At 25.9% G+C, this 16,858-nt stretch overlaps 1 protein-coding gene across 2 annotated transcripts; it reads left to right on the forward strand.

Moving 5' to 3' along the window:
- Positions 1–5,084: 5,084 nt before the first annotated feature.
- LOC130798172 (alpha-L-arabinofuranosidase 2-like) lies at positions 5,085–15,972 on the forward strand. 2 transcript variants are annotated; one of them, XM_057661060.1, is made up of 17 exons: positions 5,085–5,684; positions 5,768–5,822; positions 6,334–6,536; positions 6,861–6,982; positions 7,498–7,651; positions 7,742–7,811; positions 8,613–8,758; positions 8,844–8,889; positions 9,270–9,322; positions 11,658–11,802; positions 12,135–12,253; positions 12,354–12,434; positions 13,527–13,636; positions 13,759–13,815; positions 14,354–14,555; positions 14,651–14,797; positions 15,628–15,972. In XM_057661060.1, the coding sequence occupies exons 1-17, from the start codon at positions 5,406–5,408 to the stop codon at positions 15,724–15,726; spliced, it is 2,088 nt and encodes a 695-aa protein (XP_057517043.1). In that variant the 5' UTR covers positions 5,085–5,405; the 3' UTR covers positions 15,727–15,972. The 2 variants fall into 2 exon arrangements, with proteins under 2 accessions (XP_057517043.1, XP_057517044.1); XM_057661061.1 differs by having other exon boundaries at positions 5,117–5,684; positions 14,354–14,549.
- The last annotated feature ends 886 nt before the right edge of the window (positions 15,973–16,858 follow it).

A 16,858-nucleotide genomic window follows, 5' to 3' on the forward strand; every position in this document is an offset into this window, starting at 1 on the left:
ATATAACATTATGTGCAACTTTATATAAATAAAAAGATGTGATGATTTAATGAGTTATTTTACTAAAGTCTATTATAATCTGAAATCAGAAAACTATAAATATTTTGCCCCATCAAAATAAGAGAGAATAATAAAGAAATAAGATAAATTTAAGAAATATAAAATGGAGTATTCGGAAAAAAAGTGTTGAAAAAACAAGTTAGGTTGAATAAAAATAAATTTGGCAAGATCACAGTATAAGCTAAGTTCAATGAAAAAGGTATAGTACAGCAAAAAAAAATGTTTAGTACAAATAACAATAATTTAAATTTAAGTTATGTTTAACAAAATAAATTGAGTTGAACACCCACTTAGAAAAAATTTGATTTTCCACTCATGTTAGGGTTTAAGCTCTCATCTTTACATATGATTATATGAATGTTCATTCGATTTTATTTAATTTAGTTATAATAAAATGTCATACAAATAAATTAAATTTGGTATAAATAAGTGGTCCAAGAAAAAAAAAATTAGAAAATTTAGAAAAAGATTTGTAGGAAAGGTAAAATGAGCGAACCAGTTTAATTGTATAAATAAAAAAACCTATATCTAAGGACTTTTGAAGCTCCCAAAAATCCAATTACCTAAAATTAGGGATCAAAATTTTTTAGCTCATTATTGTATGAGAAAAGGTGAGTCACAAAGAAGCAAAATAATCAAACACAAGTGGAGGCATTCTTGTACCAACTTGAGTTATAATTATTAGGAGGAAGTATTGAAAAATAGTTTTAAGGTTAAAAGTACAAGTTTAAAATATTAAACAAAATATTTGTATTCTAATCTAAAATAAAACCTTGTTGAGGACAATTATAGGAATTCATTCTAACTTGAGACAATCCTCGTTGATGACAATTATTAGAATAAAAGATGCTTATTTTATGGACTTTTGTTAGGTTGTTATTATTTGATTTAATTACACTATTAGATATGATAAATGTAAAAAGTATTGAGTTTTTTTCATTGTAAAATTTTTTTTATACAATATAAATTTTAAAGATGATTTTAACTTTATTATTTTTCACTCTACCAAATATAAATTATAGATCTGTCATTTATTATATATATTAATAGAAGTATATAAGCACTATACCTTTTCTATTATAAGCGGAGCCAAAGGCTTTTAGGGCGGCCACATTCCTTCTCAATAATTAAATTTATAAAAAACTTATTTTAATTTTAATGTGCAAACAAATATAATTTAATTTTTCGATTCATCTATATTTTAAGTTTTAGATTTGTCTAATTGATATTATATTACATGTAAATAAAAGTGTATTCACTAAATTAAAACCACCACTTATAAATGGAATCTATAACGTCAATTGTTATTTGTGATTGCAAGTTGGCATCATGGCATGGGAGCCACTAAGGTCCCAAGTCTCTACAAGTCTACGTCATAGGACATTAGGACTACACAAAAGTTACAACTAAATTTTCTAGGCCACGATATATGAAGTATTTACTTTTCAATTTTCAATATTTGGCCCCTCAACGTAACTACATATCTTGAATAAAAGAATTATTTCCTTTAAAAGAGTAAGAAAGATCATACATTTTAACTTTTTGTGGTTATGAGTACAAAAATTAATTTTTTTTATGCCATTCCTTCATATTAATTAGAATTATTTATTTAGTTTATCGGGTTTTCATTTAGAGGAGATAAAAAAGTTGAAAATAAATTGAGATTTTGCTTTGTGATTGTGAATAAGGGAGAGTAAAGATGATGGGAAGATGAATTAGATCAACTAGGTCAAATTAAAGTCAAAGGTAATTCAGGTATGTAAAAGGTAAATGAGGATAATAAGTTATCTAATTTTAAATTTATTTAAATTTAACAAGTTCGTCACAATGTTCATTTTTTTTCGTGTTTGTAATTCAAAAAAAAAATCATCTTACGACTGTAGTTTTAAAAATGTCAAACTTTATGATTGTGTTGACAAAAAATTTAAAGAGTTATTAATACATATGTCGGAATGTCATTCAACAATAAGAAGGTTAAAGAAAATATTTACCATTAGATAAATGCAAATTGCAACATGAATTTGACATGCTAAGCTAGTGACATCTTTTTCTTTAAATATGCATTTTTGCTTTTTAATTATTCAATTTTAACATACTAGCATTTCTTAATTAAGTAAATAGTTGTATAAATAGTATTGTATCTATCAATAATTATCAACTTTAATATATTTTCAAAAAAATTATTAACTTTAGTATGCTGGACTGTATGTGCATGCGAAAAGTAGTCAAAATAGTTAAAATTAAGTTAATAAATATTCTTGCCAGATTAATTAATTAATATATATATATATATATATATATATATATATATATATATATATATATATATATATATATATATATATATATATATATATTAGGAGAAATTTAAATTGATTTTGCTACCTCATTCCTTAGCCTTCTCATTGGCTCTATGTACTTAGAAAAATAGTAATAGAGTACAATATGAAACTAGGTTATTGATTTTTCCTTTTCTTTATAGTCATCACACTTTGTTGAATCCCACCACTTCTTAATGCTTATTTTTTCAAACTTTTTCAAAATCTGATCAATACACAATAATGCTATCAACAATCACTTTTTAAACATCTATATTTTCAAAGTTGTTCTATCCATCTTCACCTTTAAGCTTTAAGTAATGCTCTATCAATTTCACTAACAAATTCTCATTTGTTTTTTTTTTCCACATATTGCAATCCTTAATGTAAGTATAATGGACATTGAAACAAATCAAATAGACCATATTTAATTATGTATTAACATATAAATTAAGAATAAAATATTAAGTAAAATTGATTGATGAAAAGTACCAAAAAAAAAACAAATGAGAATTTTTTAGTGAAATTGGGGGAGTAATATATCATGTAAACTAAATTAAATTAAATTTTGAATAAGTTTGCTAATAATAATTAAAAAAACAATAGACATAATGAAAAAAATATAATTTGGAAGCTAAGAATAAGTCATTGTCGATGAATAAGTTTTGATCCAACAATAATTGGGTCACTAGAATGGGAAAAGTGTTCTCAATATAAGTTTTAAAAGTTTAGTATTGTGGAATATTAATGGATGAATATGTATGAGTGAGTATCTGCTTTTGTAATGGATAAAATTATGTTAAAATATTTTTTTATCGCTAATTCATGTTTACATCAAAGATAAAGTAGTTTTAAGATAGAGTGACATTTTTGAGTGTTATGAGTCACAATCAAACTAGAGTTTAGCAAGAGAAATTCTGTAGATCATGTATTTCTTGATTCATTTCCTTGCAACTTCTCTTTTATTCGTTCTTTTTAGCTTTTATTTGGTATTTGCTCTACTCAATTTTGGGTTTTCTTGGTTCAACCTAAAAGCTCCAAGGTTAAGGTAAGAATTTTGTTAAAAATATTTTTTTAGCTAATCTTGTGGGATACAGTCTTTCGGTGAGGCAACTTTAAATAAAAAGTTTATATTCTCATATGGATTATTATGTATTAGATGGACTATTTGACTTATGTATTAAACGCGTCTCTTGATAATACAACAGTTTGTGTTTTTTCTATACTTAGGGCCCACTTATCATCTTTTTTTGTTTCCTATTTTTTATTTTTCTTGAAAATTTTGAAAGACTAAAAAAATAATTTTTACTTTGTAGTTGTCAATTTTAAAATCATCATCTTCACAATAAATTTGACTAATGTTTTTTTATACATTATAAGACATATATAAATTGATTTTAAAAATCAAACTAAATTGCAAAATAGAACTTATTTTTATAATTTTTTTATTAGTATTATTTTATTTTTTTGTTAATATCTTTATTAAGTTATATGGGAAGAATTTGTTATGTAAATGAATATGAATTTAATTTTACTAATTCGCCATGTAATTTCATGATCATTATATTAAAAATATATGTTAATGTAAAAAAACTTATTTTCAACTAGGTTAATAAAAGTATGCCTTAATTTTGGAAAAATGGAGATATTTGGCATATGCTACATTTGGCCACATAGCATAGTCATATGATTCTTTCACATGTTTAATCACTTCATTTATTTACTCTTATTTAGTTTGTCCTTATTTAACGTTAAAAATTCTTTGATCAATAGTCTTTGCCCACATTAATTTTTCTTTTAAAGTTTTGTTTTTTAGTAATTATAAAGTAATGTTTATGTTCAAACAACAAAATAATACAAACCAAAAAATCTCGCCGTATCAAATCCCGCAAATAAATAATGTAATTTAAAACTATGTGGAATTATGGTTTAACCGACACTTGCAATGTACGAGATTTGAAATTCGAATTCTTTTGCATACCAACAACAAATAGAAATAGTGATAAGTATATTTTATTTATAGGGTGATATACTTTTGTTTTATATTTTACTCATCCGTGTAAATTCTCTAATTAGCTTGAAAGTCATTTATATTAAAAATGTGGGTGTAATACTTGTCTTGTTTATTCACGTTGTTATATATTTCACTTAAAAAAAGTAGATAAGATTTAAATCTGTAACAATTTGCTATATTGACTTTTTATATGAGATAATTGAAATAAACTCAACTTAAACCTTAAACTGATAGTGATATTCAAAAATATTCTACACCCTACATTTCATATTGTTTGTTATAGTTTAATCAAAATTAACATATTTTTGATCAATTATAACAAATAATTTAAAATACGTGATGCTTTCATTATACTCTTCTGTTCCATTTAATTAACAATATTTTAAATTTCGATGTAAAAAACTTTTGAACTCAACATTACAAAACGAGTGGGACCAGTTAATATACCCTATCAAAAATTGGTTCTATTTATTGCCTCTGACGAAATGCATCATCATTATTATCGTACCTAATGTGTTCTGTTTATAGAAATTATATTCAAGCTCTAGAAAGGGATAAAAAACGACATAAAAAAAATACAGTCAAAAAGTCTCTGAACTCATGGCTGATGCCCAAAGGCTTAGTTCCCACAACTTAACGAAAGAAATTAAGTAAATTTAAACCCATAAGTCTACATCATCAATCACCATAAATAAAATCTCAATCCTGCCACAATAATAGTTACAAGTTGCTCTCTGACACTAAATATCTACTGCTTGAAACTTATTAAATCTCTTTAATAGCCAAAATATTTATTACTTCTATTTCTATAAAATAAAATGCTTACATACACCATGCATTTTATTTGCCTTGCTCACATTTCTTATTACTTCTATGTTCTATACGCTTAATTACTTTCCTAACCATACGTAATATAATAAGTTAATCCACCTACTTTTCTCCTTTTTAAAAATCTTTTATAGGTTATTATACGAAAGTTTATTATTGGTACACCCACAGAAGAATTTCAGAAAATGGCTTCTTTTTTCGAGCCTATTTTTGATCACATTTTCATTTGGGTTTTAGTGGTAACATTCATCATATCCCAAGAATGTGTAGCTCATGATCATAACCATACTCATGTTCATGATTGTTGCAATGATCATCATGTCCATGATTATTGTTATAATACTAATCATGATTATGATGGTGATCATAAGCATAATCATAATCATTATCTCACATCATCACTTACTTTGGATGTTTCTAAACAACGTCAAATACCACCTCACTTTTTTGGTATATTTTTCGAGGTAAATATATTTAACTGTTTATTAATTAATGTTTCTTATATTTTATTAATTGCATCATTAATATTTCTCTATTTGGATTCTAGGAGATTAATCATGCTGGAGTTGGTGGTTTATGGGCTGAACTCGTTATGAATAGAGGTGAACTCTTGTCAATTACTCACACTATAAATTTATTTTTTAGTTTAATTTAGATCATTATCATTGTATTCAATGTGTCCCACTCATAAAATTTATATTCAGGCGGCCTTAAAAAGGGATAAAATGCGAAAATTCATACCCATAAAAGAGAATACGTTCACATAGTCTATGTGACATTTAACTTAATTTAGATCATAATTTGAAATAAAGTATGACAAAATAGTAGTATAATTATTGATCATTTTCATTTTCGTTGACTAAAAAAACAAAAGTACATTTCTCACTAATTGTATATCTCCTTCTAATATACTACTACAACATGATCATGATTTACCACAATGTATGCTTTATTCAAGATGAATTTAGAATATTAGTACAAAATAGACTAAACCTTTGATATCAATACGACTATTAAATTTATTACTAAAAGATTTGTAGTGAAATAATCTGGTTAATGGTCTAAGCAAGGTCTAAGCAAGCCCGTACTTAAAAATCCTTGTAATTTATGTAGGATTTGAAGCCGGAGGCCGCCATACGCCGTCGGTGATCAACCCTTGGGGTGTGATCGGAGATGAAATGGCGATATCAATAATAACAGAGCTTTCATCATGCTTTAAAGAAAATCCAGTGGCTCTAAGAATGAATATACATTGTGACTCTACAACTTGCCCTCCAGGAGGAGTTGGAGTCTACAATCCCGGTTATTGGGGAATGGTAATTATTTGTTTTTTTAATTAATTAATTAAAATACACAATTTTTTAGATGAGTCGGTGTGATTATAAGATCATCATTATTGGATTGACCTAATATACACTTTTAGTTTTAAATTGATCACTTATAATTATAAAATAACCACTTATAGTCTTAAAGTAATTATATTTTATAGAAAATAACCACTTAGAGAAGTGAGTTGATTGTATGAGCCCATCTCATAATGAAACAGTCTCATGTAAGACGAGTTTGAATGTTATTGTGATTATTAAGTTTAATTTCATATTAAAATGAATTATTTTTTAAAGAATTTTGATCTTTTATAGAATATTGAAGAAGACAAGTCTTATAAAGTGGTATTCTACATTAAATCATCTGGACCACTTGATGGTGTTATTTCATTAGTAAGTGATGATGGAACACAAGTACTTGCCTTTCAACGCATAATGTAAGTGTCATTTCCTTTTTTTTGATTTTTTAATTTTTTAGATTTTGTACTTATTGTTTATAAATAGTAAAATTAAAAAAATATTTTTGGTAAAGTAAAAAACTTTCATAAAGAGTGTTGTGTAATGTGAACTGAGAAATATTTATCATTACATTTTAACCAATAAATAATATGACATTTTTTATTTAAGGAATTCTTATTAATATAATGTCGCAAACTCAATGGATATAAAAATTCATTTTCCTGATTTAATAATTGATATCCGCATGCGAGTTGTCATAAATCGGAGAAAGAGAAATGAGTAAAGCACCTTAAAAACTTGAAGATTAGAGTTACTCTTACTACATGTATCAATTAATTTTAGTATAAAAATAAAACTTCTTTTAAGCTTGTGAATGAGTTATCTCTTCTCCTCGTTTAAATTATTCAGATCTACTTTAGAATTCTATCAATTATAAGACTAATTTATTATGTTCAATGAATAAGTTAATTAATAGTAAAATTTAAATTTAAAGTGGTGATGCAAAAAGAGTAAAGAGTTGGACAAAGATGGAGATAACATTACAAGCAAGAGCATCATACAAAAAATCTAGACTTCAATTCACAACTACCCAACAAGGAACTATTTGGCTCGACCAAGTTTCTTGTATGCCCACCGACACATACAAGGTGACACTCTTTAACATTATTATTATTCATTAAATTTTGTATTAAAATAAAAACATAATTGTTTTAACTTAAATTCATAAATATGAACAGGGTCATGGATTTCGAACTGATTTAATGAGAATGCTTCTGCAGCTGAAGCCTAGGTTCCTTAGATTTCCTGGTATTGTTTTATCTTTAGGATCTATTTGGCAAATGATTATTGGTTATAATTATTAGTTGATTTGAGCAGTTCGAAACATAATTGCTCAGCCGGTTATTTAATATAAATTTTTAAGCCAATTATTATGGAGTTGTTTGGTAAAAAGTAATTGTTAGCTTTGGTAAAAAGTAAATGAAAAAGACCGCTCCAAATAGTTTTTAGTTTTGATTTAAAAATCAATTTTCAGTTGACTTAAAAGTTGTTTATCGAACACTTTTTTTTTAGTTATTTGACCAATTAAAAAACCAACGAAAAAGTCAATAAAAAACTAGTTGCCAAATGTCAATGAAGTTATTATTATGGAGTTGTTTGGTAAAAAGTTGATGGTTTAGGCCTCATAATATGTTATATACACGTAACACCCCAATTTCCAACCCCTTAAGCGAAACTAGAATCGTGAAGGAAGGGAGAAAATACGGGTGTTACAATACTCTTATACGTCTCCTTACACAAGAACCCTTTAGACTATAAGTGTGGATGCAACACATATTCTTCTCGTATCTGACGCTGAATATTTAACTTTAAATATAGAGTGGTTGGAATTCGAACCTGTGACCTTTTATCACGTTGGCTCTAATATTATGTCAAAGAACTAACTCAATAAAAAAAATTAATAAAAAGCTTAAGCTGATGACGGAGGCCTAATATGTTTTATCATCTAACACCAAGAACCCCATCATATCTATTAAATTATTTATTTTTGGTTCTTTAAAGTATGAAAATTAGATAAAATAAAAAGTGAAATGATTTATTTAACTGCAGGAGGATGTTATGTAGAAGGCAATTATCTAAGAAATGCTTTTCGATGGAAAGAAACAGTGGGGCCATGGGAACAAAGACCAGGACATTTTGGTGATGTTTGGGGTTATTGGAGTGATGATGGACTTGGTTATCTTGAATATCTTCAAGTAATCAATTCAAACTTTATAGTATAATATAATTTACAAAATGATTTATTAATCCATATCAGCCCATTCTTTTTTTTCAATGCAGCTAGCAGAAGATCTCGGAGTTGAGTCTGTTTGGGTTATTAACAATGGTAGGTAGAACATTTCATCAAAGTACCTAACTGTTTTTATTTATTGGGAAACATTATGGGGTGATTTCGAGTTTATGGGTTTTTCACATCATGGATAAACGTTATTTAATTTTTAAGTTTTTAACTTTTCCATTTAGTACATAAAATGTTAAACTTTTGTTAAAATAACGTTTTTATTGTTCATCATAAGGATTTGTTTTCATAAAAACAAATGACCAATCACCCTTAAATGGCACTTTATCGAAAATATATTTACAAATGAGCATTTAATACAACAAAGAACTTAATATTTTATCTATCACAGAAAAAAATTGAAAGTTTGGGGTGATGGAATTTTCTTTGATTCATGATAATTTACTTGATATACCTTCTCATTGTAGGAATGGGTTTGCAGGATGAAGTTAGTCCATACCTACTAGCGCCTTTCGTCCAAGTAATGTACCTTCTACACTTCTAACTAGTTTAAATTTTGTGACAATCATGGTTTATTTTTTAAATATATTAATTAATATTTTGCAATATAGTTAATGTTAAGGGTATAAACTAACCCCTTTGTCCCATTGAATTTGTATTATTTGTCATTTTGATTCGTCTCACTCAATTTGCATCATTTCTATTTTTAGATAATGACCCACCACTTTCGTTTAATTTCATTCACACATTTTAACTTTCTTTTAATTTCATCCATATAATTCGTTCTTTCTCTTTATTTATTACCATTTTTCACCCTTCTCGTAAAAAATACCAACTTTCTCTTTGCATCATTATATGGAACATGGGGGGAGTATTTGATATCTTACTTATGTTTAAATACTTTGATTGATTTATCTATCTAATTTAGCATCTAAAGAATGCTTAGTTAATCTTTTTAATTATTAATACGAATTTCCATAATTATTCTAACACTCTATTTGATTCTTGATATTAAATAATGAGAATATTAATGAAAAATTAGTATAATTTTGGTAAAAAAATCTCTTAACACGTTTAATGATCATACTTATTGTACTTTAAATCTTTCCTTTTCTCCATAAAATTCACTCCGAGAAAGTGGTATTAAATATTAAAGAAAAATTATAAACAAATAACTTTTTTATAATTTAAGTTTTATCTTCAAAAAAATAACATAATACAATTCATTAAAATTTACATTATAAATTATATTCATTACCACTCTTTAGTGCTAACTACCAAATTTGCGATAGAACAAATTTCATATATTGTGACACATGACACCATGTTTGGCATTAGTATATTAGTATTGATATCATCTGATTACTTGAGATTACTCGAAAATATGAAAAAAATAAATTCATTTTAAAAAAGTAAATTCAAATATAAGTTTTTGTAAATTTTAATTCTCAAATAAACGTTGTCATGCAAAAACTGAAGTCGTATATTTATTCGTTGTTACTAACAACGAACAAAAAAGTTGTTTAAGAAAGTCAAAACTCTTCGTTCACTGTTAAAAACAATGTCATAACGTTTGAAAGGACAAAAAAACATGTTCGCTGTTGATAATAATGAATAAATATGTTTTATATTTTTGTCTCTTCAAACCCTATGACATTGTCTTCTTTTGTTCGCTTTTAATAACAATTTAGTAATATTTTTTTTTCTCTTAATTGCTGTTACTAATAGCGAACAAATCTAAACTTAAGCCGGGACATAAAGACGCTTTTCTTGAAAATGAAAATTTTCCAAAGCTTATTTAAAAAATTTTATTTTAAAGAAATTTATTTTATTCAATCTTTTAACAAACTCTTAATTATTTGGGTTGGACCAAGTTACATAAAAGTCTTGATAAAACACGATCAGGTTAATAGCTCATTTGACTTAGCCATGTCAGCCCGTTAAGAAGTCGGCTTATAAAGAACTTTAGAAGTTAATTATAAATAAAAAATTTTAAAAATTTATAAAATAATACTTCATGTTTAAACTTGTGGTAAGACTTTGTTCTTGTTGAGTAACAAAAAAAAATTGACTAGTAAAAGAAGGTCAACCAAATCCTTATTCGCTGTAATAATAATTAACAATAGTGAGGTAATTTGAATATTAATGTTTGACATGTAATCACAAAGTTCATCAATACTAATTAATTAATTAGATTAACTAACAAAAATAATAAAAACTAAAATATATATTAAAATTATTAATTTACAATAAAGAAAATTAGAGATATATATGCTAGCTTAACTAGAGAGACATATATTATCATAAAACATTTAAGAGAAGTGAGTTTGAGAGAGAAATGAGACTTTGGATGGAATAAGCCAAGTATTCTAATAAGTTTTCATAGAATAATAGTTATTTATTGTTGGTAACAATGAACAAGCTAGTTTGAATATTCACACTGATTGTATATAAAATCTGGAAAAGAGCAAATTAAAAGTCATAAACTTAGTTTATTGTTAGTAAAAGTGAACAAAAGGATGTTGACCAAACAATATCAACATACCCTTGTTTGTCGTAACTAACAATGGATAAAGGGGTTGACGTTGTTTGACCAGCTCCCTTTTGTTCGTTGTTAGTAACAACAAACAAGGATTTAATTAACTTTTTTTAACTAGTTAATCCTTTGTTCACAGTTATTATTAACGAATAAATATATATCTTTACCTTAGATAAGAAGATGCTTTATTTTGGAAATAAGTTCTCGAAAAAGTTATTTTTAATTTTTTGAAAAAAGCTCAAAAATTTTAAAAGTTGGCTTATAAACTTAGTTTAAGTTAGTAATGGATTCAATAATTTTGTTTATGATTTTGCAGGAAATGTTGGATAGTATTGAATTTGCTAGAGGTAGTCCAAATTCAACATGGGGTTCTCTTCGTGCTAAGTTGGGGCATCCAAAACCTTTTAGCCTTAAATACATTGCCATTGGAAATGAAAATTGCGACAAAGCAAATTATAGAGGTGTGTATGTCATCAATTTATATGAAAAAATATTTTAAATTTTTAATAATATAGTATAATTATACAGTCATTTTATTTCATTTGATTTGCAATACTTCGTCTTAATTAAAGATGTAATTTTTAATTTTTAGTTGGTTAATAAACAGATAACAAGTATGATAAAATAACGAGTAAGTGAGATTAAAAAAGAGAATAAATTATGAATGAAATTAAAAGAGAATTGTGTGGATCATTGACAAAAAAAAAAAAAATCATTATTAGTTTTTTTTTTAATTAGTAGAATTGTAAATTATTAATTTGCTAATAATTTTGCAATTTTTTTTGCTTTACAGAAAGTTATCTAAAGTTTTACAAAGCTTTAAAGAAGGCCTATCCAGATATCAAAGCCATATCTAATTGTGATGCTACACAGAAACCCTTAGATCACCCTGCTGATTTATATGATTATCATGTATAATATTTAATGATTTTCAAGATTTTACAATTTTTTATACAAAAACCTTTAATTGATTAATATTATTAAGACTTTAATTTAATAATATGTTTTTCAGAGATATACAAATGCTTCAGCCATGCTTCAACTCACTCGTGATTTCAAGAAGATACGAAGAGGTGATCCACATGCTCCAAAGGTATGTAATTTGAATTTATGTGATTAATTGATTATATTAAGCAAATAATTAATGTTTATGTTAAATAAAATAAATTACTACGTTTACTAGCTACATGGATTAGAAGAGAATAGTAATTGGAAAATTTGTTAAATTAATTGTGTTACTTGTGAGTACATACATTAAATTTACGGTCTGTTTATTTGTCGATAATAATTGAGGGGAATAGTATTGAAAAGATATATAGTGTAATTTTTAGTAGAAAAATCTTTTAACAAGTTTAATAATTATATTTGTCCTACTTTAATCACTCATTTTTTATATAAAAACTCACTCCAATTTATTACCATTTGTAAATCATATTCGATGCTCAATAATAAATATTAATTATGCAAAAAACATGATTAAAGTTTGAACAATATGAAATTGATGACATGATATATTTAATAAAAATTTACACTACAATTATTTTCATTATCAGCGTTTGATTATATTAACAAAACAAATTCATGTAGTACAAAAATATAATCCTAAGATACGTCACAATATTCAAAATCCTAAGAGCATCATGAACATTATTCTACTACTAATAAGGGACACGCAAGATTATTTTACATTAAATAAAGAAGATAAGTGATTTAAATTATCAATAATTATTATGATTTATGAATAATATCAAAATTTATTGTAGAAAATTATCTCAATGGATATTCAAAATTACTATACCGTATAATACTAAGATCATTATTCCTATATTAAATATTTTTTTTTTTGAAAATTACAGTAAATAATATAAATTTTTACTAATTTTTTTTTACAATATACTAATTTTTAATCAATTATGAATATATCAAACTTTTGTTTATAATATATTATTTGACAAGAAAATAAAGGTAAATTAATTATTAAACAATAATTGGTATTATTCTAAGAAAATTTCTAATTTTGTATTATTAATGGTCAATGAAAAAAGGTATTATTATATGAAAATTAGCAAATATTTATATTATAAATAATAATCCTTTTTATCTGAAATTTTTATAGTAAAATGACGTGATTAAAAAAATATTTGATAATAAAATCTGACAATTATTTCATACTGAATCTCAACAGGCTTTCGTGAGCGAATATGCTGTGACATATCCTAAAGAGCTGGTGAAGAATGGAACATTTGAAGGAGCATTAGCTGAAGCTGCCTTCTTACTTTCACTAGAACAAAATAGGCATGCTATTTCTCCCTATAATTTCAATAATAATAATAATAATAAAATAATTTATCATAATTAATTAATACTAAATAAGTGATTATTAATTACTAATATTCAATTCTGTGATTATAATGCAGTGATGTTGTTGAAATGGTTAGCTATGCTCCACTTTTTGTTCATCAATACGACAGAACGTAAGTACAATTTTGTGATTAATTTCAATATTAATTTCTCTACTCATTTCCTTCGGTTTTTTTAGTTTTATTTTGATTTGGGATATTACAGAGAATCCCTACTACATCTAAACGTAAAATTTTTAGAATTGATATTTTACTTGGAATCAGTAAATATGGTGATAATTGACAGGACTAATAGGTAATCTAGGTAGACAAGTGACAACACATAAAAATTTACTAAAATACTAATAGTACTACAATAGACCTTAAATTGAACTTGGTGAGTTGATTTGATAGTCGGGGCGTACTAGAGGTCAAAACTTGTCATTATCAAGAATTTGCATCTCATTTTTTCTTTTGTAGTTATTAGTGACATTATTTATTTATTTTTGGATTCTTCTATGATAATCAAATCCTATCATAAAGATGAAAGGAAAAATCTTTAACAATTATATTAACTTATGATTTTCATTGGCTTTGTTTTTTTAATCACATAATTTTCATTAGTTTCTTTAATTAAATTTGATCATAATGATTATGAATTTAATATTCGCAGATGGAATCCAGATGCAATATTCTTTAATTCAGAGAAAGTGTATGGAATTGCTAGCTATTGGGTCCAAACCTTTTTCAAGCAATCAAGTGGAGCATTACTTTTAGATGTTCATTTCCATAATCATTCAAAGCCAGATAACACATTTGTTACAGCAATAAGTTGGACTGACCCACATGAGAAAAAGAACTATATTACAGTTAAGGTCATCATTAAGCTTTTTGTTAATTACCCTACTAATAATAATTATATATTAAAGACATTGACTTATGCTAATAATAAAATATTTTTATTTTGTAGATTGTTAATTTCAATAAGTTATCGTCAGTTTTGAAGATATCTTTTGATGGAGTTGATTCGAACTCTATTAAATTATGGAGAAAAACTATTCTTGCTGTTGATGATGACGATTTGGAGAGCGATAACTCATTTGATAACCCTACTAAGGTAATATGCGCTAATGAATTGTTTATGAAATTATCTCCATCATCATGCTAAATCTGATTTATGGACTATATATAGCCACCAAACATTTAGAATAACCTTAGCCCAAAGGAGAAACTTGCCCACCAAGAAAAATGCAGTACAGAAAACTCAATTTGGCATGCACTAGGGTACTCGAACAAGCACCTGTTTCCAAACATTAACTGGATCCTACTGCTATGTGTCTCGTTCAAGGCACCTTCTAAGCTCTTCACGCCTTGTTCAAGGCATACCCAATGCATGTGCACCTTCTTGCTTTGTTTAAAGCACATCTTGCCTTGTTCAAGGCATTTTATACGCACTTTTATCTTCTTGCTCTTTGTTGCTACATTCTTTCTTAAAACTCCCATCTCAATGCATTGAACCCCTTGCAATCTAGCATTGCTCACAATATGGTGTGACTTGGCTTGAGTTAATGAACCATCACCTTCACATATGGGAATGTTTGGCTCTTGCACCAACATAATGATTTATATATAACAATTAAGATCATCAGATTTCTTAAAATGAAATATCTATTATTTTGAAGAGATTAATGTTTATCATATTTCTTAAATGAGATTTAAAACAAAACTCGAAAAATGAGAATAAAAATATCCTTAAAAACATATAAAAATCAATATAAGCATAGATACTTCAATACTAGGATAATTTTTAATCATATTTCAACAGTCTCTTAAAATTTTAACCTTTTAATTATAAGAAATTTTAGCAAATTTAAAAGTTCGGAATCTTAATTATTTGATCATAAATTAATTGGTAAGTGCTAACACGTTGGACTTGTAATTGTTCAGGTGGTGCCGGTGACAAGTTTACTCGAAAGTGAAGTAGGAAAAGATATAAAACTAATGGTTCAACCTTACTCATTTACAGCATTTGATTTAATAAATTAACTCCTTAAGGGTGAAATTTAGCAATTCAATATCTTCTCTTACAAAGTAGAGTATTATTTAGCTTCCTTAATTTCGCTATCTTTTTCTTTTCTTTTAGGGCTAAATTAATATTCTTCAATCCATGCAATAATGATACAATGTTACTCTTTTTAGCTATGAGCCCATTTTTCATATTATGTTCAATGTGTAATTACTAATTTGTTTTTAGTTATTTTTAATGGAACTTGCTAACAAATTATATATTAATTAAATTATATAAACATTTATTATATCACAATTTTTAAATAAGACAGTCTCATAGTGAGATTATCTCTATTGTACTTGTTCATGTACATTTAATGTACTAAAGTGATTATTTACAATACTAATATGATTAATTAGAGTAATGAGCTAATTATATGAGTTTGTTTCAAGGTAAGAAAACCTCATATAAGACGAGTTGTTATTATATTGCTTAATATAGCATAATATATTAAATTTATCCCCAAATCACACATTATAATATATTATATAATTTCTATATTTTATTTTTTTTTCTAATTTACACTTACAAATATGTTAATAACGAACACCCTTGGACCTTTATTAGCTTTTGCCTTATTTAGTTTTATTACCTTTGGCAAAGTTTATTTGAAGGAACAAAAGTCTCAACGTTATATTGATTCAAAAACAAATTAAAATTAAAAGGATAGAAGATAAGTATTGAAAAGAAAAACATAAACCAATATTTTAATTTAATATTAATTTATTATATATGTATTATATATATTATTCCAAAAACGTAATTTTGGTATTAAGATTGACTAATGTCCAGCACAACAACATTGATCAGATGACACGCATTGGTAATCTTCTTTATTTGATCCACAACGAGTACCACCGTTAAAACAATTAGTTGACGTTGCACAATTCTTATCAATTTGACAATCATAATATTTTGTTTCTTGAGGAAACACTTTATTATGATCTAAATGTGAACTCAAAGAAGGAATACCTGCATTAAATTAAAAAATCTCATAATCAAACAATTTAAATCATTAAAACTGATATGATAATTATTATATCCATTGTATTTATTCATCATCATTTAAATTATTTTTATTTTTAAACAATAGTCTGCTACATGATTCCA

This window comes from Amaranthus tricolor, chromosome 13 (genome assembly GCF_026212465.1).
Source record: "Amaranthus tricolor cultivar Red isolate AtriRed21 chromosome 13, ASM2621246v1, whole genome shotgun sequence".
Taxonomy (NCBI): Eukaryota; Viridiplantae; Streptophyta; class Magnoliopsida; order Caryophyllales; family Amaranthaceae; genus Amaranthus; species Amaranthus tricolor.